At 52.9% G+C, this 26385-nt stretch overlaps 2 protein-coding genes across 32 annotated transcripts in view; one reads left to right on the plus strand and one right to left on the minus strand.

Moving 5' to 3' along the window:
- The window catches only part of Rapgef1 (Rap guanine nucleotide exchange factor 1), a 117909-nt gene extending 106090 nt beyond the window's left edge, over nucleotides 1–11819 (plus strand). For all 30 annotated transcript variants that reach the window (XM_039106160.2, XM_063284486.1, XM_063284494.1 and 27 more), the window contains 10 exons: nucleotides 2073–2157; nucleotides 4157–4249; nucleotides 4969–5154; nucleotides 5584–5668; nucleotides 5806–5900; nucleotides 7164–7242; nucleotides 7348–7449; nucleotides 7935–8032; nucleotides 8697–8825; nucleotides 9370–11819. In XM_039106160.2, coding sequence (XP_038962088.1) covers nucleotides 2073–2157; nucleotides 4157–4249; nucleotides 4969–5154; nucleotides 5584–5668; nucleotides 5806–5900; nucleotides 7164–7242; nucleotides 7348–7449; nucleotides 7935–8032; nucleotides 8697–8825; nucleotides 9370–9520 — 1103 coding nt within the window. In that variant the 3' untranslated portion in view covers nucleotides 9521–11819. The remainder of the gene's footprint in view (nucleotides 1–2072; nucleotides 2158–4156; nucleotides 4250–4968; nucleotides 5155–5583; nucleotides 5669–5805; nucleotides 5901–7163; nucleotides 7243–7347; nucleotides 7450–7934; nucleotides 8033–8696; nucleotides 8826–9369) is intronic.
- A 4312-nt stretch (nucleotides 11820–16131) lies between these two features.
- Prrt1b (proline rich transmembrane protein 1B) lies at nucleotides 16132–24192 on the minus strand. 2 transcript variants are annotated; one of them, XM_006233903.5, is made up of 4 exons: nucleotides 24133–24192; nucleotides 19316–19758; nucleotides 18552–18695; nucleotides 16132–17428 (listed from the first exon to the last, which is right to left on the minus strand). In XM_006233903.5, the coding sequence occupies exons 1-4, from the start codon at nucleotides 24140–24142 to the stop codon at nucleotides 17279–17281; spliced, it is 747 nt and encodes a 248-aa protein (XP_006233965.1). In that variant the 5' UTR covers nucleotides 24143–24192; the 3' UTR covers nucleotides 16132–17278. The 2 variants fall into 2 exon arrangements, with proteins under 2 accessions (XP_006233965.1, XP_063140908.1); XM_063284838.1 differs by lacking the exons at nucleotides 19316–19758; nucleotides 24133–24192 and adding an exon at nucleotides 18769–19061.
- Nucleotides 24193–26385: the final 2193 nt, after the last annotated feature.

Consider the following 26385-nt stretch of genomic DNA (forward strand, 5'->3'; position numbering starts at 1 on the left):
GGGCTGCCTTCTGGACTAGTCATGTAAGGCTAACTCCCCTGCCCTGCCAGCTGCAGCCAGCTGTAGCCAGGCCAACGGGCTCTCTGACAGGGAGCCCAAAAGCTTTCTGGTCTTCCCATTGGGTCTGCTGAAGGAAGACTTTTGAATGGAAGTTTCAGTAGGATTTGAGGTCCCTGCAGAATCAGATTTGGCTTTACCTAGGCGTCTTACCAGAAACAGAGGCCTTGAGTTACATCAGCGTGGACACAGTGCCCGTGGCAGATGGCAAAGTTCTTCAGGCAGGTGGTTCCCTGCACCAGTGGTATATGAGTGACTCAAAGGCTCTGGGAGGCTTCATGGCTCAGCTGTGACAAGCAGGGCTAAGCCATTTAGACAGGTAAGCAGGAAGGATGGCACACTTGTCATTACATAGCCTTTCTCTCAGGTGACACTGTGAGAAGTGTGGACAGGGCCAAGTTGGATCCGGCCCCTTCCTTGGGACCTGTGTCCTAAATTGTTACTTGACCCCCAAGCTTCCATTCCTCTGAAGGCCACTGGGGACAAAGGGGCCTTAACCAAGACAGCCCTGTGAGCACTGTAGCGTTTGGCTCCAGCTCCCACCCACATGCCAGGTGAAACCAGAGCCCACAACCAGCTTATGCGAAGAGCTCTAGTCCAGCAAGCCTGGGCACAGCACCACCATCCTTGTGTCTGGCATCCTCTTCCCTCCACAACACACATTGGCCTGGAACTCACTCTGTAGACCAGGCTAGCTTCAAACTCAGAGATCCTTCTGCCTCTGCCTCCCAAGTGCTGGGATTAAAGGTATGCACTGCTGCCCGGCAAGTCTGACCTACTCTTTTTTCTCGAACGTGAGTTTCTTTTTTTTTTTTTTTTGGTTCTTTTTTTCGGAGCTGGGGACCGAACCCAGGGCCTTGCGCTTCCTAGGTAAGTGCTCTACCACTGAGCTAAATCCCCAGCCCCGAACGTGAGTTTCTTTACCTGCCTGCCTGTGGAATATGGTTCTGGTGCTCACCAGCACATTAGAACACACCCTGCAAGAGGCCACTGGTTCCTGGCAGTTCCCTGCATTTGCACCCTGGTTCCAGAGACAGCTGCCCTAGCTCTGCTCTTTCTAGAACAGTGAGTCGGCTGGGTGGAATACGGCTGTGAGGCTGAGCACAGCACAGGGACCAAATGCAAGCACACTGTGATGGCAGGACATGCCACTCAGGGCCTTGAGACCCCTCCACCCCAGCAATTGGAGAGGTATGAGAAAAGGTCGGGGAGGATGCTCTGCACCCAGAAAGTGAAACTCAGACACTACAGTGCTGCACCAGCCATGCAGTGAGCTTTCCCAGGGCCAGTGTGGTACAGCACAGCCATCCTTGCGCTAGCCCACTCTGTCTCCCATGACATCCTATGCCTACTGTCTAAGCATGGGAAATGTCACAACAGTAAACAGGGCTCTAGGACTTTAGAGAGGCAGGGGTCATTAGCTGGTAACACCCTTTCCCTTTGGAAGGCTGGTGCTACCAGGCTGAGGCCTCCAGCAACTGGGTTTGGGAGTCACAGCCGCCCTTACCCTTTGTGAGCAGCAAGGTACCACTGAGCCTCAGCACACAGCCACCTCAGCCGCCCCTTGGGACTTAGAATAGAATTTCCCCAAATTGTTTAATTACTGGATCCTGTTATCTAAAATACTGCCTCTGGTTTAACAAGAGCCTGCTGGCTGGCAAGTTTGGACTGCTCTCTCTGCCCATAGCAGTGAGGAGCCAGCGAGCCACTGGGCCTTGGGGCAGCATCTGTGCTAATCTGGGGGTGGCACAATCCAGAGCCACTATACCTAGATCTCTGCCCCTTACCAGCACAGGGGTCCCTGAGTAAATGAAGTTTGTTTTCTGCACTGAGCCTCAGGCCCTCCCACAGCTAGGTCCCCACCAGTAGTAGCTCATGCTTGTAAGATGACAGACCTAGGACCCTCCCTGGCTCTCCCTGGCCTGGCTCACGGAGAGGACTGCTCATGATGCCCATGCTGTAAGGCACAGCCCACACCCTGAGCCTTGCCTACATGGTTTCTTTGCTCCCTGCAGACCTGGTCCTGTACTGTGAAGCCTTCCTGACCACCTACAGAACCTTCATCAGCCCCGAGGAGCTCATCAAGAAGCTGCAGTGCCGATATCCTTCCCCGCCTGCGGCCTCGGCCTGGGTGACTTACTGTCTCCCCAGCAGTCACTGAGGAGACTGAGGCTGAGCGTGTTGAAGTGAAGCCTGTTGTGTAGTGCCATCAGCCCTGGGGCTCTCAGCCCTTCCCGGGTTAGCTGCACCCAGCCTGTTCATGGAGGCACTGCTCCCTCAAGACTGTGGGGCTCCAGTTCCCACCCCAACCAGCCGTATCCCAGCACTGACAGAATGGCTGAGGAAAATGTGGAATGGCATAGAGAGCCTGGAATGGGGTCTGCCGCACTGTTGAGGATGGGTAGGACCACTGGGTAACTTTGGAAAGGAAAGACTGAGAAGGCTGAGAGAAGGAAAGAGGTGGGTGGCCCTCCTGGGGGCTTCCTACAGGGTCTCACACTGAGCCCTGAGTATCTAGCTGGTGGGGACCTGTGGACTTAAGAGTGGAACAGTCTTAAGAGAAGAAAACTCAGCCAGGTACTGTGGCACACGGTTAATCCAGTGCTCAGGAGGCAGAGGCGGGCTGATCCCTTAGTTCAAAGCCAGCCTGGTCTACAGAGTGAGTTCCAGGACAGTCAGGGCTACACAGAAAAGCCCTGTCTTACTAAACCAAAAGGAGTAGGAGGAAGAATAAGGATGAGGAGGGTAGGAGGGAGGAGAGAAAGAGAAGAAAAAACTAAGTGCCTTCATGGCAGACTTGGCCCCTCCTGCCTGCCGTGGTCATCTAGCCCTGGTCCTCCACCACAGGACCACAGGTCCTCCATCACAGTTATACTTTGCCCACCCCAGAATTTACCCTTGGGGATTGCTACCCCTGTGTTAGTGGACAAGACCCTATCTATGGTCTTGAAAGAACCCACTTATGTTGCCTGTTCCTCTTTCTCTGTCCTTGGCCTACCTGGGATCCAGCTACGAGGCCACCTCCCAGCCACATGGCCTGTGACTGCCATCTGCTGGACAGCTGCTGTCACTGGGCAGCTCTCCACATTCCCGTGGGGCTCCTGTACACCTTCTCTGCTCAGTCTGACCCTGACTAACTGTGGCCTGTCCCTTTTTGTGGACTCTGAGCACCAGCTAGAGCCTGGCCTCACTGAAATGTCAGTTACATCTGCCAGGAACATGTCAAACCTGATATGCATTTACATGTGGGGTCCACATTTACGTGGGGACCATTTTTATCCTATTGTATAATGGCACCCTTAAAATGGAGAATGGGCAACTGACCTGCATGTTCCCACCTCCAACCTCTGCAGCCAGGTCAGTTTCTCAGCCCTTCCCCATTAACCTCGGCTAGCAAGTCCATGGAGGCATTTCCTCTCAAATCCTGGGGCAGCGCTTTCCTGGGGCCCAGGCAGACTGTCCATTCGATGTGGCTCCCCTTGAACGCCAAAACTCAGATCAGGCATCATTGGGGGATGAGCAAGGATGTGGCAAGTGGGTGGGGACAGGATAGCAGCAGGAAGCAGTCATCTCCAGAGTAGACCCCAGCTTCAGCAATCAGCTGAGGGCTACCATGGGCCTAGGGGAACACCTGGGGGTCTACTGGCCCCAGAAGGATGAACCAGCCTGACTTTCCAAGGCACAAGTTCCCAGGAATATCCATACCATTGTGGCCGTGTGGTTGGAGAAAAGCTCTTCAGACGGAAGCCCGTAGAATGGAGAGGGAGGCCTTTTGGGCCTGTTCACTCTCTGGGCCCACAGGGTCCTGCTCCCTCCCAACACCATGACCCTCAGTATGATGGCACTCGGGTCCAACACACAGACAACATGGATGTGCCGGAGTCAGTCCTGCAGACCAGAAGGCAGCATTCAGGAACAGCCTCTGAAGCCAGTAGCCCAGGCTAGACTGTGGCTTTTGCACAATCCCACTGCACACAGGACAGCCCTTGGCTTCTATAAGCTAAGCCTTCACTAACAGGGTTTCCAGCACATGTGTGGGGGTGGGGTAAAATTAGCATTGCATGCGGATCCTGCCTGTGGACCTTAACCCACACTTCACGTACGAGAAGTTCTCTCCCTTTGCTGACACATTCAAGAAGCGAGTGAGCAAGAACACATTCTTCGTGCTGGTGCGGGTGGTGGACGAGCTCTGGTGAGTGCCTTGCCCCGGGTTCCCAGGAGTGGTTGCAGATGTTCAAGCCTGTGTGCGGGCCGCCAGCAAGCCAGAGGGATGCAGGCTTCCTCACCTGGACTGGACAGCCATTGCATTCCACTCACTATTGAGGGGGGAGGTATGTGCCCTAATACAGACTTCTGCCCACTGGTTCCATTGCTTCCTCCCAGCTCTGAGAGGAACAGACCCTACAGACCAAGGTAGGGGTGGATGTTAGGTCTGGAGTTCCTTGCAGGATGAGTCCCTGCCCCATCTGGGACTCTTCTCCCTATGCTATCTTATGACTAGTTCACAGCAAGACACACTCATAGCAGCACAGTGGAGCCAAGTGGGGGCTGGATGTGTGGAAGAGGCTGCTCTCCACCACTCCTGCTATTCCATACTTAGTCAAGCCTGTTCTGGGTGTGCCACCTCTGAACGCTTGCCCTCCAGTGTCATCTCGCCCTTATATGGTGGCTGTATAATGTTCAGGTAAGGAATGGAGGAGCTCAGTGGAGATGACAGTCTTCAACAGATGCCTGTCTGGCATCGCATCCCTGTGTGTTAGGCCAGGAACTTCCCCAAGGCAGAGAGCAGCAAGTGTGTTGAGTGAGTTGGCAGAGGCCTGCTGCAGAAAGCTATCCCAGCGCTGCGGAGGCTGTGAGTGGCTTCCTCAGCTGGGCCCTGGCCTGCCTTTCACTGAGTGCCCTTGCCCTTAGCCTGGTGGAGCTGACAGAGGAGATCCTGAAGCTGCTGATGGAGCTAGTCTTCCGCCTAGTGTGCAGTGGAGAGCTCAGCTTGGCCAGGGTACTCCGAAAGAACATTCTGGACAAGGTGGACCAGAAGAAGCTGCTCAGGTGTGCCCATTCCGACCAGCCTTTGGCAGCCAGGGGTGTTGCAGCCAGGTGAGGAACCAGTATCTCAGCCAGCTCCACATTGTAGGTCAGAGCCAAGCCCAGCATCCACCTTGCCCCACAGCCCTGTTAATCACAGGTGCCTCAGGGACAGACCCTGAGTACCTGTGACTGGGCCTCTCCCCACAGTCCATGTAGAGCAAGGAATCCCACGTTGCCAAAAAAAAAAAAAAAAACAAATGGAGCTGGGAAGGCAGGAGATGACTGCACTGGGCTTCAGTCAGCCCTGGACTTTCCCAGCACTGGTGCTTCCTCCTGTACCATCCTGGCTTCCTATGGGCCTGGGAAGTCTCTCCTGCTCTTTGCCTAGCTGATGGGGGTGTGGAAGGTGGAAGGTGAGGGGCAGAGTCAGGGGATGAAGGAGGCCAGACACCCTGAGTGTAGCCCTGCCTCAACCTTGCTTCTCATGCTGTGTTCCAGGCCAGGAACCTTGCATGATTTCCACAGCCACGAGATAGCTGAACAGCTGACACTGCTGGATGCCGAGCTTTTCTATAAGATAGAGGTATGACTGAGTGGCCCTGCAAGGAAGGCAGCTAGCTCTCTGCCTGGAAGCTATTGATGGCTGTCCCTATGGAGAGCCCCACACCCAGACCCAGGAGCACCAGAGACTACAGCGCTGACTATTCTGTTTCCACACAGATTCCCGAAGTTTTGCTTTGGGCCAAAGAGCAGAATGAAGAGAAGAGCCCCAATCTGACCCAGTTCACAGAGCACTTCAACAACATGTCCTACTGGTGAGGAGCTATAGCACCTGCTCAGGTGGCATGGGTGGCACAATCTAGGCTTCCTTGGCAGAGAGGTTGAATGGTCAGTCTTGGATCTTTCCAGAGTCTAAGCACTAGCCTTGAACTGTGGGAAGCCGAGAGAAGGCAGAGCTGATTGAGGTAGCACCATAGACTGCCGGGATTGATTAGTAATGTCTGCCCTGACTGACTGAATGACTGACTGACTGACTGCAAGGAGAAAGTACCCTTTCACCATTGTTGCTCATTGCCTGTCTCCACAGTTCCTTTAAGGCATTAACTCACCTGATTGGTTGATAGAGACCAACTGCTTAGCAAAGGAGTAGATTGTTGTGGCTTTAATTTGGGGGGACGAATTTGTCTCTCTACATAGACCTAGCTGTTCTTAAACTCAGAGATCCACTTGCCTCTGCCCTGCAAGTGCTGGGAATTAAAGGTGTGCACTACCACCTAGCTTGTGTCTGGATTCTTAAGGCAAAATGAAGGCAGCAGTGTGTCTATCAGCTGGTCACTTTGCCATTTCAAGATTAGACCAGCGGGGCTGGGGATTTAGCTCAGTGGTAGAGCACTTACCTAGGAAGCGCAAGGCCCTGGGTTCGGTCCCCAGCTCCGGAAAAAAAAAAAAAAAAGAATCAAGATTAGACCAGGTGCCTCCACCTCCTACTACATTGGCCCTGCCCCACATGGCTGCCATGGCCCTAGGGAAAGGCCTTGTTTCTCTGTGTTGTTGGCATGGGAAGCACGGGCCCTCAGCAGTAGCCACCACTCCAACCTGAGTGTCCTGGCTTCTAGGGCAGTTAGGAGCTACTTACCTTTTGGAGTCATGGTCTCTGACATGTCCCTGACACAGGTGCTCTTGATGGGATAGGAGAGGACTGAGGTCACCCCAAGGTCAACAGAAGACATGAGGCTTGCCTTGGGTTTCAGCCTCAGTTACTACTAAGTTTCTGAGTTTCCATCCCCATCAACTGTCAGAGTGGTTTCCTACTCCTCTGTCAGCTGGTTTCTGAGTCAGCAGCAAGGCCCATGATGCCGTTCCCTGCTGAAAAGTTGTTTCAGTCCCTAAGTCCTCTGCAGAAGGAAGCCTGTTCCAGACCCTGAGATCAGGGACCAGGCTCGGGCTTGGGCTTTGGGCCCCTGGTGGGTAAGAACTCGTGATAGCTGGCACAGGGGTCACACGTGTCTCGTCTACCAGGGCCACTGAGCCTGTGGAGCGTAGTCTCTCAGCTGCTGCCTGCCTGCCTTTTCCTGCAGGGTGCGGTCCGTCATCATGCTGCAGGAGAAGGCCCAGGACCGGGAGAGGCTGCTCCTGAAGTTCATCAAGATCATGAAGGTAGCAAACAGGCTCAACGCCCAGAGCTCTTCTGCTGCCTGGGGGGGCTGGAGCCTCAGCCCCACACTGCCCTACCCCTCCCCTCACCATCACCTCTCCTCACAGCACCTGCGCAAGCTCAACAATTTCAACTCCTACCTGGCCATCCTCTCCGCACTGGACTCGGCCCCCATCCGCAGACTGGAGTGGCAGCGACAGACCTCAGAGGTGGGCGCTGGGAAGTAGCCTGGGCAGGCTGGGCAGGGCCTGAGCAAGACAAGGCAGGGGTCCCCATCTGGCCACTCATCTCTCATGTGACTGGGACTGCTGCCTGCCCAGCGTCAGACCCTGGTGCCTGCTCTCTCCAGCCAGCAGGTCCAGGGACTTTCATGGTTGGTTGTGGGGTTGTCACCTGTCTCTGTCCCTGGGCCTCAGGGTCACCTGTAGAGTCTACTCTTTAACCCATTCATCCAAAGTGGGCTCTGGGCTCAGCACTGCATTGGGCTGCTGCGTGGGTTTCAGCATAGTGAGGGCAAGATGACGGACAAGTGAGCTCCGAGAAGGGCATGTGCTCTTGCCACCCACAGAGCATGTCACACAGGCCCGAGGCCCTCTGCCAGAGTTTAGCTGACACCATTAACAGCAGTCCACAGGGCCTGAGTCTGGCATGTTGTGGCATCAGCACCTATCACTAACCCATCCGTCTCCTGCAGGGCCTGGCTGAGTACTGCACGTTGATTGACAGCTCATCCTCCTTCCGAGCCTACCGGGCTGCCCTCTCAGAGGTGGAACCTCCATGTATCCCATACCTGTGAGTTGTCTCTCTCCCACAGCGACCCAGTCACCACGCCTGACAGTACAGACATCTTGGTTCCCTCTGTCAGTTTTACTGGGTTTTGATGTTTTCATCTTTAATATATATATATATATATATATATATATATATATATATATATATATAGTGTGTGTGTGTGTGTCCGCATGTATATGTGTGCCTGACTGTATGTCTGTGTACTGTGTATGGGAAAGAATGGGATTCCCCGGAACTGGAGTTAGCAGTAGTTATGAGCGGCCATGTGGGTGTTGGGAACCAAACCCAAGTCTTCTGCAAAGGCAGTGAGCACACTTAGCTGCTGAGCCAACTCCAGCTGCCAGCTTGCCTTTCGAGATCTGATTGCTCAGTTAACAGTTCAACCTTAGCAACTACAGCCCTGTCTGACTCTGCAGCCAGGCCAGCCTCACAGCCCTCCATGGAGGATTTACAAGTACTCCATGTTTGTCAATCCTGAGCTGATCCTTAAGGGATCCACAGAGGCTTCTGACCCACAGTAGAGGGTAGAGTTTGCTGTGGACTGAAAGACCACATGTGCCCTGGCCCACTCTGGGGCTCAGCAGCTGCCTGTCGTGGGCCAGCACATAGCTACCTCCTGACTCTCCCTAATACAGCAACTGCCTTCTGCCTTTGTCCCCCTCAGAGGTTTGATCCTGCAAGACCTGACGTTCGTCCACCTGGGAAACCCAGACTACATAGACGGGAAGGTCAACTTCTCCAAGCGGTGGCAGCAGTTCAACATCCTGGACAGCATGCGCTGTTTCCAGCAGGTGTAAGTGCTGGCCGGTACCAGCCGGCTCTGCTGCAGGGACTGCACGGCCAAGAGAGGCCAGAGCCTGCATCTGTGGGATGGAATTTAGTCCCTGCTCCCTAGGGTTTTTCCAGGACAATATGGGGAGATTCACATAAAGGACTCAAAGGACTGCTGGCCTGGCCCTGTGGTGGCAGCCAGCTTGTCCTCCAGTTACAAGTCAGGAAGCAGGTACTCCCCAGGCCACAAGAAGGAGGCTGTCAATCCAGCCTCCTTGGCAGAAGGGGTAGGCTTCAACGTCACCCTACTCAGCATGGTCTACATGTGTCATGTCCCGGATGGATCCGCTCAGGGAACCACTGGGAAGCCAGGCTTCCATGAGGAGCTGCAGGAGCAGTGCTGGCTGGAAGCCAGAGCTCAGTCTGCATTCTGGTACTGAGTGCTGTTGTCCCCTGTTAGGTAGCAATGACCCTACCAGGCAGATGACTGTGAGGACCCACCCTGTGAGGTTCCGGCCAAGCTATTCAGCTAGCCCTGGACTTGCTGACTGCCCCTCTCCCACCAGGCACTATGAAATCCGGAGAAACGACGACATCATAAACTTCTTCAATGACTTCAGCGACCACCTGGCCGAGGAAGCCCTATGGGAACTCTCTCTGAAGATCAAGCCTAGGAACATAACAAGGCGGAAAACAGACCGTGAAGAGAAGACCTAGGAGCAGGCTGGCTGTGAGGATGCTCAAGCAGCCAGGAGAGGACCTGGACCGTCCCAGCCTCAGAGCCTGTCCATGGCTTGGCTGTGTGGCAGCACCGAGTCTGCCGGCCGGTTTCCTGCCTCCTTCCCTATGGCTAAAGCCCCAGGGTTCACAGTGAGCTGGCTGGCAGGCCTCAGGACTGGCTTGTGTACTGGTGGCCCCTGGTCTGGTTTTGTTTTCTGTTTTCTGTCGATGCTCCGTCCTGTTCCCTACTGTCCCCTCCAACAGGGAGCAGAAGAAACCTGAGCAGCAGACCAGGGGAGTGGCTGGCTTCCTTCCTCCCTCCCAAGGCTGTCTTTGCCTTCTTAAGTGGCAGATAAGTAGAGGCCCCACCCAGGCCCCTTGGGTAGACCGCCCTCCAGGGTACCTGGAGCCAGAGGAGATAGGGCTGGGAGGTGGAAGAAGGAGAAAAGGGCCACAGCAGGCATCTTTCACTGTCCATTTCCTGCCTTTTAGACATGGAGGATGAGGATGTCGACCTGGCGTGAAAGTATCATGGGATAGGCAGCAGCCAGAGCTGACACTTGTCACAGTACTGGCCCCAGCCCTGTCCTGCCAGGCATGGTCCACCAAGGCTCACCTGCTGGACTGACAGCAGCACCAGTTGCACCTTCCACCCTGTTGCCCCACCACTGTCCAGCCCCAGCCCAGCCCACATCAGCGGTTCTCTGGGGATCAGGAACAGGAGGCAGAAGGGAGAGTTCATGCTGAGCTGGGGCCAAGGCTATGCTTCCAAGTGGCTCAGAGAGTGAGGATCTTTAGTGACCTAGGGAGAGGCAAGCAGCCTCTCCGTGCTTGCTGTGTGCCTTAAATGCCATCTCCTGTTCCTTCCAGCCTGGGGCTTCCCTCCTCCTGTGCCCCACCCCTGGCAGCCAGCAGGGTCCTGGGCCCTTTTTGCTCCCTGGGAATGTCTCCTGTTCCCAAGGCTAAAGAAGCCTAGGATGTGAGGCCTCCAGGGGCTCCTGATTCCAGACAGGTGGCAGAGCCACCCCTGCTGCTGAGGTTGACAATCTGTTCAGGGCTCAGGACTGGGATCTCCCTGGCCATGGTCCCACGGCCTCACTGTAGGCTGATTGGCAGGGTGCAGGTCAGAATGCAGAGGTGCTGCTGGCCCTGCACCATCCCTCCAGTTCAGGTTTGCATGGACAGGCACCCTCATCTTCTGGTCATGGGGCTTGGCCAAGTGGATCCCAGGATTTCTGTGCTTCCCAGCCCAGTCGTCAGAGCAGAAGAAAAGACAGCAGCAGCTGCTGGCCGGGTACTAATTTGAAACAGCTGTCACTCTGAACCCTTCCTGGGTTGGTTTTTTGTTTTGTTTTTGTTTTTAAAGCAGCTTTTATCAAATAAGAACTATAGGACCCTCTTCTGTTTATTTGTGCTGTAAATAGAAAGGGGACATCTGTAAACAGCCCCTTGGCCAGCTCCCTCTGGCAGCAGCCGGTACTGGATTGTTTATGGAGCGTTTGTGGAGTCAGGCTTGTGAACAGTCGCGTGGGTCTTTGGTGTGTTCCTCTTTTACAGGTCCTTTCATTTCAGTCTTTGCTCCTACTTGCTGTCCTTCACCAGCTCTAGGTGCTGCTGTGTGCGAGTGGGGAACACTGTGCACACGGGGTCTTTCCTCCCAGCGCTTTAGAGGCCCCTGCAGCCTCCCTCTGTAGCACAGGCCAACATAGGCCCAGCCTACTGGTGCTGCAGCCAACAGAGCGGCTCTGTGGTCTGTGTCTACTGGTTCCCAAACATGAGCTGGCTAGAAAGGAAGGCTCTCCTTCCAGACCAGAAAAGCCAGGCCCTCCTACAATCCTGGGAGCCTTAGGCAGACTAAGTCAAGGGCCAGGGCACGTCTGGAGTTTCTGTGTGGGGATGTTGAGGTGCGATGTGTGGGTTTAACTTATTAGCCAGCAGGCTTCCCCAGTCACCTGCCTCTGGCTGCGGCTGAGCCCAGTGTTCCCGCAGCCTGGCTTCCACATGTCTGTTTTTTAGGGGTGGGGGGCTGGGAGAGCTGTGAAGATGGGTCTTTATAGATATACTAAGCAGCATGGACAATTCGGTTCCCAGCAGAGGCCAGCCCTTACCTGTGGATATGGTCTGACCAAGGCTAGGGCAAGCAAACACCATGTCTGACTGACCCTTAAGTCTCCCAGTGTGGCACTGTAATATAACCCCCCACTCACCTGTCTGACAATGCATCTTCCTACAGACAGAACAGCGCGCAACTTTTATATGAAAGAAAAATAAACAGACAAAAGCCCGTCTGATGCCACGTCTGTGTCCAGGCTTTCTCTATCAGGCTGCGTTGGGCCAGTCCCTGCTATGTGTGACCAAGGGGAAGGGAAGTGGGTAAGGTAAGGTGGGCTGAGCTCTGGTAAGCATTGGGAGCCCATGTGCTAGGAGAGAACTGACTCCTGCAAGTTGTCCTCTGACGGCCGCGCACACACTGTCATGGGAGTGAGCAGAGGAGGACTAAAGCCCTGGGCCTTAAAACTCCTCCCTTCACCGCCTCTGCTTCTGAGGGTCGTTCAATCCTGTGTCTTCCGAATTCAAGTGCTGAGAAAGACCAAAATACCACACCCAAAGGACAGCTCACAGCCAGCACCTGACTCTGAAGAGAGACCTCAGCAGTTAAGAGCGCTGGCTGCTCTTCCAGAAGACCCGAGTTCAATTCCCAGCATCTGTGATTTGTAACTCCAGTGCCCTCTTCTGACCTCTTTCAGCACCACACATGCAGTGCACACTCATGATGACGAAGCACTCGTCCACAAAATCTAGAAAACTGAAAAGTCTGAGCCAGGCTTGGTTGGTGGTGCACACCTTTAATCCCAGCACTTGGGAGGCAGAAGCAGGTAGATCTCTGTGAGTTCCAGACCAACCGAGGGTGCTGGGGACCTTGTCTCAAAAAAAAAAAAAAAAAGGGGGGAGGGGGGTTGGGGATTTAGCTCAGTGGTAGAGCGCTTGCCTAGCAAACGCAAGGCCCTGGGTTCAGTCCCCAGCTCCGGGGGAAAAAAAAAAAAAAAAAAAGATTGAAGTCAATGTAGTTAACATAGCAATAGAATTCATTTTATAACTTGTCAGTTGATACATGAAAACCACTTCCAAAATCTGACATCTCTGTTATTTTTTTGTAGTGCTTAAAAAACTAGGACTAGAGTCTTTTAAAACCTTCCTTCTGAACTCAGAAGTCAGTTCAGCATCCACACTCCTGTTACGTATTGCAGGCCTTGCAATTCTAGCCAATGCAACAGAACACGAAGAACACGCTAAACCCCGAGAAGGAAAACAGCAAAGTGTGTGGATTACAGCCTCCTGTGACCATTAACTTCACAGATGTGTCAAACTGCCTGGGCTTTAAAGGAGGGAAAAGCAGAAGGGGCTGTAGTTCCAACAGCGTCAAAGAAACGGCTGCTGATGAATCTGCCAGATTCCACACAGGAAACAAGCACTCAGAGGCTGCTAAAGGCCCAGCTGTAAGGGCTCACATGTGGCTCAGTGGTAAGGTGCTTGCCCAGCATGTGTGAGGTCCTCGGTTCAATCCTCAGTGCTACAGCACATGTGAACAAGAAAAAATACTATATTCATAAAATGTCTCACGAGCTGGTCTTTTTTTTTTTTTTTTTTTTTTTTTTTTGGTTCTTTTTTTCGGAGCTGGGGACCGAACCCAGGGCCTTGCGCTTCCTAGGTAAGCGCTCTACCACTGAGCTAAATCCCCAGCCCGCACGAGCTGGTCTTGTGAAGATGCGAGTTGTCCAGTATACCGGTATTCTGTGTCGCCTCCGCCTACACGCTGCGACTCTCCCAGAATAGCCGTCTGACCTCAGCTAATCGCCGGTGTAAAGCAATCACTATTACAATCGCAATAGTGTGCGCATGCACGTGTGTCTGCAGGTGCAGCTGTGTGTGGGTGCAGGTGTGTGGGCGTTGCACGAGGGCGCGCGCACGTGAATGTGCATGTGGAGGCCAGATGCTAACTAACATCAGATGTCATCTTTAATTCTCCACTTTTGGCTTAGTTAAGATTTTTGCCCACACTTCTAATCTCAGCACTTGGGAAGCTGAGGCACACAGATAACTGAGTTCAAGGCAACCCTGATCTACCAAGTGAGTTCCAGGACAGCTGGGGCTATGCCCAGAAACCCTGTCTCGAAAAACACGACAAAGACAAGACAGATAGCCGGATCTACAGATGTCTGTATCTTTGTTATTTTTGAGTGGGTGTTGTACTTGCCTCTGTTTCTATGTACCTGTATTTTCAGGTGTCCCTACACTGGGCCATCTCTATAGCCAGATAGATCTTTACTGAAATATATTTATAATACCACTACTGTTACTTTTGGGAGGGGTGGATGTTAAGACAGGGTTTCTCTGTGTAACCCTGGCTGTCCTAGAACTCTCTGTAGTAGACCAGGGTTGCCTTGAACTCATAGAAATCCACCTGCCGGGGCTGGGGATTTAGCTCAGTGGTAGAGCGCTTGTCTAGGAAGCGCAAGGCCCTGGGTTCGGTCCCCAGCTCCGAAAAAAAAAAAAAAAAAAAAAAAAGAACCAAAAAAAAAAAAAAAAGAAATCCACCTGCCTCAGTTTCCTAAGTGCTGGGATTAAAGGTGAGCACCACCACTTCCTGGCTTTTGTCGCTATTATGAGCAGTATTTTTTATTGGTTATTTTATTTATTTACATTTCGAATGTTGTCCCTCTTCCCAGTTTCCCCTCTGCAAACCCCCATTCCACCCCCCCCCGTCACCCCCTGCCTCTATGAGGGTGCTCCTCCACCCACCCACTCCCGCCTCACCACCCTGGCATTCCCCCTACACTGGGGCATCAAACCTCCACAGGACCAAGGGCCTTTCCTCCCACTGATGGCCAGATAAGGCCATCCTCTGCTACATATGTGTCTGAAGCCATAGGTCCCTCCTTGGTGGTTGTACTCTTTGGTGGTTTAGTCCCTGGGAGCTCTGGGGATATTGTTGTTCTTCTTATGGGGTTGAAAATCCCTTCAGCTCCTTCAGTTCTTCCCCTAACTCTTCCATTGGGGTTCCCATGCCCTGTCTAATGGTTGGCTGTGAGCATCCCCATCTGTATTGGTCAGGCTCTGGCAGAGCCTCTAGGAGGACACCCATACCACGTTCCTGTCAGCAAGCACTTCTTGGCATCAGCAATAGTGTCTGGGTTTGGTGGCTGCATATGGGATGGATCCCCAGGTGGGGCAGGCTCTGGATGGCCTTTCCTTCTCCACTCTCTGGTCCACTCTTTGTCCTACATTTCCTGTGAGACTGGGTGTGTCAGAACTGCTGGGGGTCAAGCTGTCTCTGGGTGTGATTGGGATGTGGAGGGCCTGCTCCTGGGCACAGATGCAAACTGAAAGCTCAATTAAAAACATTAATTCACTCTTTCCTAACATGTCTCACAGATCGCCTGAGCTCCCCTCACACACATAGTAGCAGTCCTCAGAGCACATCACCTGGGACCACTAACGCCTGCTCCACTCTATGAGCAGTAGTCTTCATTTTCAACTTCAAAGTGGCTACAGTTAATTTCCATATATGTATATTTTGTATCCAGTCACTTGACTAAGTTGCCGTCTGATTTTTGTGTTTATTCATGTCTTAGTTAGGGTTTTACTGCTGGGAGCAGACACCATGACCAAGGCAACTCTTACAAGGACATTTGATTAGGGCTGTTGGCTCAGAGGTTCAGTCCACTATCATCAAGGTGGGAGCATGGCAGCAGCATCCAGGCAGGTATGGTGCAGGAAGAGCTGAGAGTTCTACATCTTCACCTGAAGGCTGCTAGGGTGAGGGTCTTAAGCCCATGCCCACAATGACACACCTACTAGTAGTGCCACTCCCTGGGCCAAGCATATACAAACCATCACAATTCATTTTTTGTTTCTGTTTTTCATAGTATTCTAGCTGCAGAATCATCTCTTCTGGTTTTCTTTTCCGTGTGTGTGTGTGTGTGTGTGTGTGTGTGTGTGTGTGTGTGTGTGTGTAGGCATGCACATGCTTTGGTGTCCTGTGGCACTCAAGGGACAACTTTGAGGAGTTAGCTCTCTCCTCCTACCATGCAGCCTTTACCTGATGAACTATCCCCCTTTTATCCGGTGAATTTTTTCCTCTTTTTGTTCTTTTTCCGTTTTAAGATGTATTTATTTTATATATGTGAGTACACTGTAGCTGTCTTCAGACACACCAGAAGAGGGCATCAGATCTCATTACAGATGATTGTGAGCCACCATGTGGTTTCTGGGATTTGAACTCAGGACCTCTGGAAGAGCAGCCAGTGCTCTTAACCGCTGAGCCATCTCTCCAGCCCCTGATGGCAGTACTCTTAACATTCGGAATCACCAGCCAGTGTCCTGAAGCCCAGAGGAGGCAAGAAGCTCATTCCCCATGCAGAGCTTCAGGCTGCCATTACAAGCCCACAGCACTTCAATGCAATTCCCCAGGTGACTCACCCCTTCAAAGGGGTGACTTGTTTGTTTGTGACAGGGTTTCTCTGTAGACCAAGGCTGGCCTTGAACTCACAGAGATATGCTTGCCTCTGCCTCCCAAGTGCTGAAATTAAAGATGTTTGTCACCCCTGCCTGGTTCACAGTGATTTATTTAAAAGGTGTGTGAGAATGGTGGTTGGCTGGTGGGTGCTATGATGTACTTTTGAGGCATCTACCAGACTCCACCCCAAATCTTTTCTCCTCTTTATGGCTGCCATGCACTTCAAAGGTCCAATTCCAGAACAGCCCTGTGTCCTGCATCTCCGTGCTGCTCACCGTTGACTTCCGTATTCCATCTCTGCCCCTAAAGGAGGCTCTGGGGCTGTCCCTAGGGCTCCAGGGGCTGTGGCTGCAGACAGCAGGGCCTGAAGGGAAGGTCGGCCAGCATGGGAGCTGTTCGCTTTACAGTCCTTCCTCGTGCCCATCTCACAGAGGGAACCCCTGTGGCACAGTCTTTCTCACAGCCAGCCAGACTTGACCCCAGAGCATGTGAGGACAGCTGGGATTTGTTCTGCGGGTGTCTCATACTGGCCTGAGAGGACTCCTTTAGCTCCTGTGTAGCCAAGATGACCTGAACTTCTGTTCCTTCTGCTCAAGGTTTAGGAGTACAAGTATGCAGCACCACCCCCCTCTGCGTGATGCCAGGAATGAACACAGCCATTGCACATGCACTCAGTCGGCCAACACATCCCGCCTCACCTATTTGCAGCTGTGACTGTAAAGACAGAATGAGAGGGCAAGGAGAGGCCAAAGCCAAAACCCTCAGACCGGGCCAGTAGAGCAGTAAAGAGAAGAGGGCAGCAATAGTCCTGGGACTCGACTGCACAGAGATGGAAGACAAAAAGCTGGGTCCTGAAGTAATGGCAGGAAGTTCTGCCACCTTTTGTTACACACATAGTTGTCCTGGCCTCTCCCAGCATGGGCAGGGTGTAAGACCAGGCAGGAACTCCCAGGGAGAGTGCATATTGACTGCAGCCAGATCCCTGTGCTGGAGGTAGCCATGTCCTTCCAGAAGGTTCTGGAGACAGTGAGAGCTTTAGTCTTCGGTGTTCTCCAGGAGTAAAGGTGAAGGCAGACTTCCCAGGAAGACTTCCAGGCTGTACGTGGATCCCACCCAAGGCCTCATGGACAGGGCTTCTGAGCCCACCTCCCCTTTGCCCTGTGTGAGCAGCAGCTGGCTACTACAGTGGGGACCAGGGTCCCCAGAAAGGGCACAGCCTAGCCTGTAAGTCCAGGGCCTCAGGGAAGGTAGAGGGCCACCACCACGTAGATGACCCAGCTGGTAGACACGAAGACCCCGAAGAGCAGGCTGAAGAGCACAAGTGAGCGAGCCTTCCTTGAGGCTTCCTCTGCCTGGGCCAGGTCACCTCGACCCAGGGCTGCTCGAGTCTGTAATGAGATAGGCCAGGGTGGGAAGTGCCAACGATGATCCCCCTCTTACCCACCCCAGACCCCACCTGCACAACTAGAAGGTGAGGCCCAAGCCACAAGCCAGAAACTGACATTCTGAGACTGTTGGGAACCAGCCCCAGGAGTAATGGCGGAGGTCCCTCCATCATGAGGAATGCTCCCAAGCTCCTCTCATGCCACCTCAAAGCAGCCCTCAAATCTCATTGCACCCCACTGTGCTGATGATGTAAGCTCAGCAGATCTTAAGTGATCTCCCTGGGCCACACAGCTGATGGTAAAGCTGCTTGCTTTACCATTGGAGCTGCTTGCTTCCCTCAGTTCTGACTACTGATGACCTGGGCCTGAGACCTCCTGCTACTTCCCAGCAAGGCCAGGCTGTTACTTGTAAGCACGCACACAGGCTTGCCTTTTGTCAGTCAGAATGTCATGCCACCTTCATGGCCTAACCATGAAGTGCCGGGCGGGCGTTTGGACAGTAACGAGGGACTCAGGGAGAAAATGGGAGGAGGGGAGCTAGGAGGTGGTGAGTAGAGTTATACAAATGAGTGAGGGAACAACCAGAGGGCAGATGAGTAGAGACCAATAGGCGGGTAAGGGAAAAGGCAGATGAATTAATGATGATGGAGGGGTGAAGGAGGGGTAGCTGAATTGATGGGGTGATGTGTCCTAGCTCCCTAGGGAGGGTGGAAAGATGGATTAACAGATGAGTACATTCACAATGGCATGAGTCCTGGGCAGGCAGATGGTCTCTAGACAGAGAGGCAGTTGAGGCAGCCAGAAGGAGATGCAGACTAAACGTTGCTGAAATACCCCTGCCACAGTGATGGGTAACACCTTAGGCCTCATCATTGCTTATACATCTGTTTGTTTGTTTGTTTGTTTGTTTGTTTTAGAAATTGCCAAAACAGATCCTTAGTAGTGAGGACACAAGTGAGAAAGAGAAGGAAAACAGATGAGCAAGGCCAGGCTCCAACATGGCGCATGCATTCCTGAGTCCCACCCAGCTGCTGGCTGCTGAGTGCTGAGTGCTGGGTGGCCCCCTAACAAGTCCCCACAGGGACAGAGGTTGTGTCTTATGAGTATGTCCCTCCTGGTCACCTACCTCGTGGGAGTAGACAATGGCAATCAGCCCTGTGAGCAGGCAACAGAACAGGGTCACCAGCACCGACTCCATCATGAAGTCCTTGGGCAGAGGCCTGTGCTCCACTTGCATGGGAGCAGGCCCGCCAGCCACGGGGCTGCCATACTGTGGGGTAGAACCACTTAACATGAAGAACCAGGGAAAGTCAGGCTGCCCCATTTCCCCTCCGCTCACCCACCCATGCGGCTGGAGTCCTCTCGTTGCTGTGCAGCACACAATCTAGCCCAGAGTAGGCTACCAGATGTCTTCTCTGCCAGGGAGAGTGAAAGCTCGGAGTCTCCACTGGCAACCCATGGCTCCCTGCTTTCATTGCATCAACAGGGACTCTCTATGTACACTTGGCCAGACTGAAATTCTGGAGATTCGCCAGCCTCTGAGAGGCTTTTGCTAGGGTTAAAGGCTTGGGCCACCTAGTCCTAGCACTTAAGAGTCGGAGGGAACAGGATCAGGAATTCTCAACTATATAGTGAGTTCCCGGCCAGCCTGAGCTACATGAGACGTTATCTTTTAAAAAAAATTTTTTTAATTATTATTATTCTATCGTGCCTCACGTCCACCCCCTTGGGGCCAAACAAACAAACCCCATCCTTCCCAGAACACCTGACTTAGCCACCCCACAGTCTGTGCGGAGCCCAGTATCCTTTCTGGACAGCTCCTATTGGTCCTTAGGAACTCTGTTGCTGATCTCCTCTTCCTACAGGCATGAGGTGGGTCGTTGTGCTCACCGTGGGGAAAGGGAAGGAGGCTCCGCCAGGGGGTGGGAAAAGTGGGCCGGGAGCTGGAGGGTAGAGGGCGGCGGGCCCCGGCGCGGGCTGGAACAGCACCGGCACCTGCGGGAAGGGCGGATAGAGCAGCGCCACTGCCTTGGGGTCCGGCGGCGCGTAGGGTGGAGGCTCGCCTACGAAGCCGATGGGCGGAACAGTACCGCCAGTAGCCTTGGGACCGGGACCCGCCTCGCCGGACGCAGTCGCGGGCTCTGGGTCCCCCCGGGCTGGCTCGCTGCTTTCTGCGGCCTCCGCCGGATCTTCCTCCGGCCCCGCGTCTTCTTCCAGCAGCTGCGGGCGGCGCGGGAGCTGCGGGAGCGATGGCTGCGCGGCGCCGCGCTGCTCCTCGGCGGCTGGGGGGTCCTCCCGGCCTGCGGGGCTATCGCCTGTCTTGGCGTCGGGACCTGGGGAGAAAGGCAGGGCTGGGAGTCAGGGCCGGCGAGATGGATTCGTTGGAACTGTGGCTGCTGCGCCATAAAAACCCGAGTTCAGGGGCTGGAGAGATGGCTCAGTGGTTAAGAGCACCGACTGCTCTTCCTGAGGTCCTGAGTTCAAATCCCAGAAACCACATGGTGGCTCACAACCATCTGTAATAAGATCTGATGCCCTCTTCTGGTGTGTCTGAAGGCAGCTACAGTGTACTCATATACAATAAAATAAAATCTTAAAAAAAAAAAAAAAAAAACCGAGTTCAACCCCCAGAACCTACATAAAAACCATGACAGAGGTTTGCCATCCCAGTGATGGAGACACGTGGGTCCCCAGAGGTTCACTGGCCAGCCACCTTAACCTAATGACCTAACAGCCAGTGAGACTCAAAAAATACCGTAGGCAGCTCCAAAAGGAAAATTCCTGAGGTTGACCTATCTCCTCCCTTCTCAGGAAGAAAATAAAGGACAAAAAATTCACAATGGAAAAGTTTACGCTGTGTGCTTTAACCACACTTTTTAAAAACTGAATGTATTTTGTGTGCGTGAGTGTATCCTATGCATCATATGCATGCAGTGCCTAAGGGGGCCAGAAGAGGGCGATAGAGTCTGTGGAGTTGGAGTTACAGATGGTTGTGAGCCACCATGTGAGGGTGGAGAAATGAACCCAGGTCCTCTGCAAGTGCACTTAACTCCTGAGCCATCGCTCCAGCCCTAGCCACACTTTTTTAAAAAGCTTGCCTCTCCAGTTGATTATACAAGTCACCCAAGTCACTGAAAGTGAGAACAGGAGAGAGATTCCTCACCCCCTGCTCCCTCCCAGTCCTGAGCCCCAGACCTGGCCACAGGAGGGATGTGGGGCAGAACTGGGGTCAAGCAGCTGAGCACACAGTCAGCCTGTACTGCTGAGCCCAGGATAAAGGAAAGGCCTTGAAGGAAGAATGGAGGGGGATTCTGAACTCCATGTGAGTCAAGGCCTTTGCCCTTGACTGTCTCTGGTCCTGGAGGAGCCCAAGTCCTGATCAATCAGGGAGGCTTTGAGGCTCGAGAACTAATCCTCCAAGCATTGGATGCAGCCCTGAGCACCAGGTGCAGGGGCAGCCCCACACTAACGCAGCAGGCGTGAGAAAGGAGCCAACCATGGGGAAGCGATACAGAGATGAACCAACCAGGCTGAGCGCGGTGGGCATCGCCCCAGCCAGGGAATTACAGCAGGGCCAAGAAATAACATGAACAGCCTGGCACCCAGGGCACAACCCTGAATATTCTGCACCGTGAGGAAGACCGTGTGCGCATTCTTTTCAAGAGAAAAGACCAACAAGCCCTGCAATCCCAGCACTCAGGAAACTAAGGCAGAAGGATTGCTGCAAGTTCAAGACCAGCCCAGGCTACAACTTGAGACTTATCTCAAAGGCAGGAAGAAAGGCCAGCTGGATGGCTCAGCCAGGTAAAGGAGCATGGGGCTGAGGCTGATGGCCTGAGTTCAATCCCCAGGACCCACAGAAGGAGAGAACTGACCCCTGCAAGTTGTTATCTGACCTCTCCACCATGCATCACGGCATTCCAGTGCTTGCACGAGAACACCCCTAACATGTTCGTGCACACACACACACACACACACACACACACACACACACACACACTAAACTTGGAGAAGAGGAGGAGGAAAAAGACCAACCAAAAAATAAATAAATAAATAAATAAAGCCAAGTGGTGATAGTGATACCTTTAATCTCGGTACTCGGAAGACAGAAGCAGGCAGATCTCCGTGAGTTCAAGGCCAGCCTGGTCTACAGAGCAAGCTCCAGGACAGCCAGGGCCACAAAGAGAGACTCTGTCTCCAAAAACCAAAAACCAAAACCAAAACCAACAAGCAAAACTAACACTTGCCAGCTCTGATATCCAGACACTGGAATTATAAGAGAAAGCATCCTTTAAAACCACTTTCCACAGGTAAAAAGAAACACACTGGAAATAAATTCAGCAGAAAGCCATATTTTAAAAAGAATCAAGTCACTAACTAAAACTTAAAATATCTGAATTTACTGAGACAAGTTTTTATTATGTAGCCCCAACTGACCTGGAACTCACTATGTAGACGAGGCTAGCCTCAAACTCATGGCTGACTTGACGAGGGCTGGAGGAGCATCTGATATTTAACAATTTATTTTATTATTTTTTAAAGATTCATTTATTATTGCTTACATGTACACCTGCAGGCCAGAAGAGGGCATCAGATCCCATTACAGATGGTTGTGAGCCACCGTGTGGTTGCTGGGACTTGAACTCAGGTCCTCTGGAAGAGCAGTCAGTGCTCTTAACCACTGAGCCATCTCTCCAGCCCCAGGTCTGATATTCAAAATGAGATCACAACACACTTTAACTATGTTTCCTCTGATGTGTTTGAACAGAGTTAAAACGTTTTTTTAAAAAGTGTTAAAGGTTGGGATATAGTTTAGTGATAGCTTGCCTGACATTCATGGGATTCTGGCTTCAACCCTCAATACAGGAGAGTTGGGGAGGGGACAGATGGAAGAGGTGGGGAGAAAGGAAGGTTTTTTAAAAATCACCTACACGGGGGCTGGGGATTTAGCTCAGTGGTAGAGCGCTTACCTAGGAAGCGCAAGGCCCTGGGTTCGGTCCCCCGAAAAAAAAAAGAACCAAAAAAAAAAAAAAAAATCACCTACAGGGCTAGAGAGATGGCTCAGTGGTTAAGAGCACCAACTGCTCTTCCAGAGGTCCTGAGTTCAAATCCCAGCAACCACATGGTGGCTCACAACCATCTGTAATGGGATGCGATGCCCTCTTCTGGTGTGTCTGAAGACAGCAACAGAGTACTTTCAATAATAAATAAATCTTTTTTTTTTTTTTTTTAAAGAAAAGAGCTCTTGCTAAACATGCAGGAGGACCTGGGTTCAGATCCAGAGTACCCTCTGGGTTCAGATCCAGAGTACCCTCTGGGTTCAGATCCACATCTGTGTACCAGACACCTCAGTGCTACGGGGGATGGACAAAAGAGGATGGTTTCAATTTTTTGAGCCCTGGGCTGAGTGAGAAATGCTCTCAGGGTAATAAGGCAGAAAATGCTAAACACACCTGGAGTTGCCCTCTGGCCTTCAATGCCCAATAAGGAGCCACTAGTTCACACATTTGCATAGACAGAGACAGAGACAGACAGATGGTCAGACGGACACACACGCACGCACACACATTACTGGCATGTTGGAGCACCTCTCCTGTCTTGTGGGGAAATCCTCCCACCACCACTGCCCTTAGTTATAGGCAGACCACTAACGGCGATTGCAGTGTTACAGAAATGACAAGCCGGTGCCCAGGCCCTGGACTCAGGACTTCAGGGGCCCCCTTACTTAGACCAGAGAACCTGAGTCCAGATAGCACTTCGGTGACTTAGAACCACTAGGGAAGGAGCCCGTCCTTCCAGAACGCTGTCACAGAAATGTCAGGCCCCTGCCCTAGTTATCAGAACAACAAAACCCACAGTTTCCCTGGATCCAGCCTGCTCAAATACCGGGCCTGATGGCACCGAGATAGGGGCCCCGGAGTAAATAAATCCTCTGGCTGCGCCGGGCTCCGTGGCCTCGGGTTCTCGAGTTCTTGACACCCGAGCCTGAGGCGATAGTCCAGCTGAGACAGGGGAATGGAGGGAGCTGCTCCAAGGCTTGGGGTGTTCTAGAAGGGGGTGGGGTGGAGGCAAATTCTACCAGTCACCCCAGCATTCCCTGCAGCAGGTGCAGGGAATGTGAGGGGACACCCAGGGCATCCGATCGCTACTCTGCACAGGTCCTGGCCTCTTAGGCTTCGGAGTCTCTAGAGTCCCACTTCCCACCCCCACTCCAGGGTCCGCTGCTCTGATGTGTGGCCCTACCGTGTAGCATCCGCGCGAACCCACCCAGCCTGCAATTTCTGATCCAGGCTGCGACCCCAGCCTGCCCTGCTTTGGGGACCTGGCCTGGTCCTGGTGTGTGTGTGTGTGTGTGTGTGTGTGTGTGTGTGTGTGTGTGTGTGTGTGTGCGCGCGCGCGCGCGCGCGCGCGGAGGGGGGGGAGAGGGGGTGCTGGTTAACAAAGCCAACAAATACTGGACGCTGCAAGGAGATTGCGGGGAGGGAAATGCAGAGCCACCTGCTGCTGCCAGGACACCTTCTGTCCGTCTGAGGCCAGTCCTTCCCCAGCTGTCCCGCAACGATGCAAGAAAGGGCGGGAGATCCTGAGCTATCCCCGCAGCCTCTTGGCACCCCAGGCTCTGAGTGCGAGTGTGCCCTGGACCCATTATTGCTCTTGTCCGCACCCTCAGTCTCTGCTCTGTTTTCCCTGTACCCCGCGCCCCTCACCTGCCTCCATGACCCGATCAGCGTGGGTGCCCGCGGGCTGTGCTGCTCAGGACCTGTAGCCTGGGTCCGCCCCAAGCCGGTGGACGGCGGAGGCTCAGGTTTCCTGGTGCCCGCCGCGCGGCAGGTTAATAATTGGCCGCCTTGTTTGTCCACGGCTGAGTCAACACGTCGCTCCCTCGCGCCCTGGCGCTCGCACCCACCCGGCGTCCTCCTGCCTTGGGATAGTTAGAGCTGCAGAGGACCCCGAGGGCAGGGTCCGCTCTGTGCAGCCTTGATCGATCCCTTTGCGGAGTTGCCGGGACCTGGGTGTGTCGGGATTGGGGGAAGCCAACGAGAGATTGGAACAGGCTATTCCCACGGGGATGGGTAGAGCCAGGAAAGAGACCATGGGGGAGAGGTGGAGACCTGACCTACCTGGGAAGAGAAGCAGGGTGCACCTGTGACCCAAAGCAGGATAGTGTGGCCAGGTGGGGGTTTTCATCAGCTTCTCACCCCCCTACCCCCAGAGAAGCCACAGTGTAGAGCTGAGATCTAGAACATTCCGCCTCCCACATGCCCTACCTGGCCCCTGAGATACAGCAGGCCAAAGAATCTACCTAAAAATACCGCTCTCATAAGGCGGGGATGCTTGGCCACCTTTTGTTATTCACAGCTGAGCTCCAGACAAGGCGGACCTGCCTAGGAACTGAACTGAGGATGACTGACTGAGGGAGTGACTGAGAAGGAGGGACCGACTGAGCAGCCCTGGTCATGGCTGAGTTTGAAATCTCACCAGGTCTTGAAGCTTGGGTGGATGAGGCAGAAATGTGGGATGAGGAGAGGTGGCTCACAGAGTTTACAAAGACTCAGCAGAGCTTCTGGATAGGGAAATGAACTCTACCCACCGGCTGAGTATATATGGTTCAAGTTTAGCTCATCCACGTGATCCAGAAGCTCCTAATGTATGTGTTAAAAATGACAGGGAGGGGGCTGGGGATTTAGCTCAGTGGTAGAGGGCTTACCTAGGAAGCGCAAGGCCCTGGGTTCGGTCCCCAGCTCCGAAAAAAAGAACCAAAAAAAAAAAAAAATGACAGGGAGGGGCTGGAGAGATGGCTCGGAGGTTAAGAGCCCTTGCTGCGCTTACAGAGGACCTTGAGTTTGGTTCCCAGCGCCCACACTGGGCAGCTCACAACTGTAGCTTCAGTTCCAGGGATCTGACACCCTTTTGTCCTCTAAAGACACTGCACTCACATGCCCATACACAACTACAAAGTCTTACTTTTCTATTGCTCTGAAGACACACCATGACAGAAGGAACCTAGGGAAGAATGTATTGGTCTGAGGTTTACAGGAAAGAGAGACTACCAGAGCCGCAAGGAGACCAAAGGGTGAAGCTTTAATGTTATACAAACTGCAAGACTGTCTGAGAGGAGGGAGAGCCGCCCCGACTAAAGGGAGTTTAGGTATTTATAGAATGCTTTAAGTTGACCTGAAGATCATTAAGGAGAAAGGGGATTGCCCCAAACAAAGAAACTGTCATAAACATTAGACTTTACCAGGAGATCTCTGATCATTAAGATAGGAGAATGTGTCGGGCTGGAGAGATGGCTCAGCGGTTAAGAGCACCCGACTGCTCTTCCAGAGGTCATGGGTTCGATTCCCAGCAACCACATGGTGGCTCACAACCATCTGTAAAGAGATCCGATGCCCTCTTCTGGTGTATCTGAAGACAGCTACAGTGTACTTATATATAATAAATAAATAAATCTAAAAAAAAAAAAAAAAAGATAGGAGAATGTGTTCTAAGGCAGTGGTGACCCATGCCTTTAACCCCAGCACTTCAAAGGCACAGGATCTCCGTACTCCCTGGCCTGGTGATGAATTCTCACCTCAGACACTGTGAAAGTCACTGGTTAAGCAGCCCTACAGGAGACTGCAGGGGAAGCAACCAGCACCCAAAACCACAGGCTGCTGCACTCTACATGAAGTTTTGGAGTGACGAGTATCTAATAACAGACAGCGAGATTCCACATCTGAAGTTCTACAGCTGAGCAAAAGCATACAAAAGGCACTGGACAAAAAACAGTTGCGGGGTTGGGGATTTAGCTCAGTGGTAGGGCACTTGCCTAGCAAGCGCAAGGCCCTGGGTTCAGTCCTCAGCTCTGATAAAAAAGAAAGGAAAAAAAATTCAGGGGGCTGGAGAGATGGCTCCGCGGTTAAGAGCACTGACAACTCTTCCAGAGGTCCTGAGTTCAATTCCCAGCAACCACATGG

Source organism: Rattus norvegicus, chromosome 3 (genome assembly GCF_036323735.1).
Source record: "Rattus norvegicus strain BN/NHsdMcwi chromosome 3, GRCr8, whole genome shotgun sequence".
In the NCBI taxonomy this organism is placed as follows: Eukaryota; Metazoa; Chordata; class Mammalia; order Rodentia; family Muridae; genus Rattus; species Rattus norvegicus.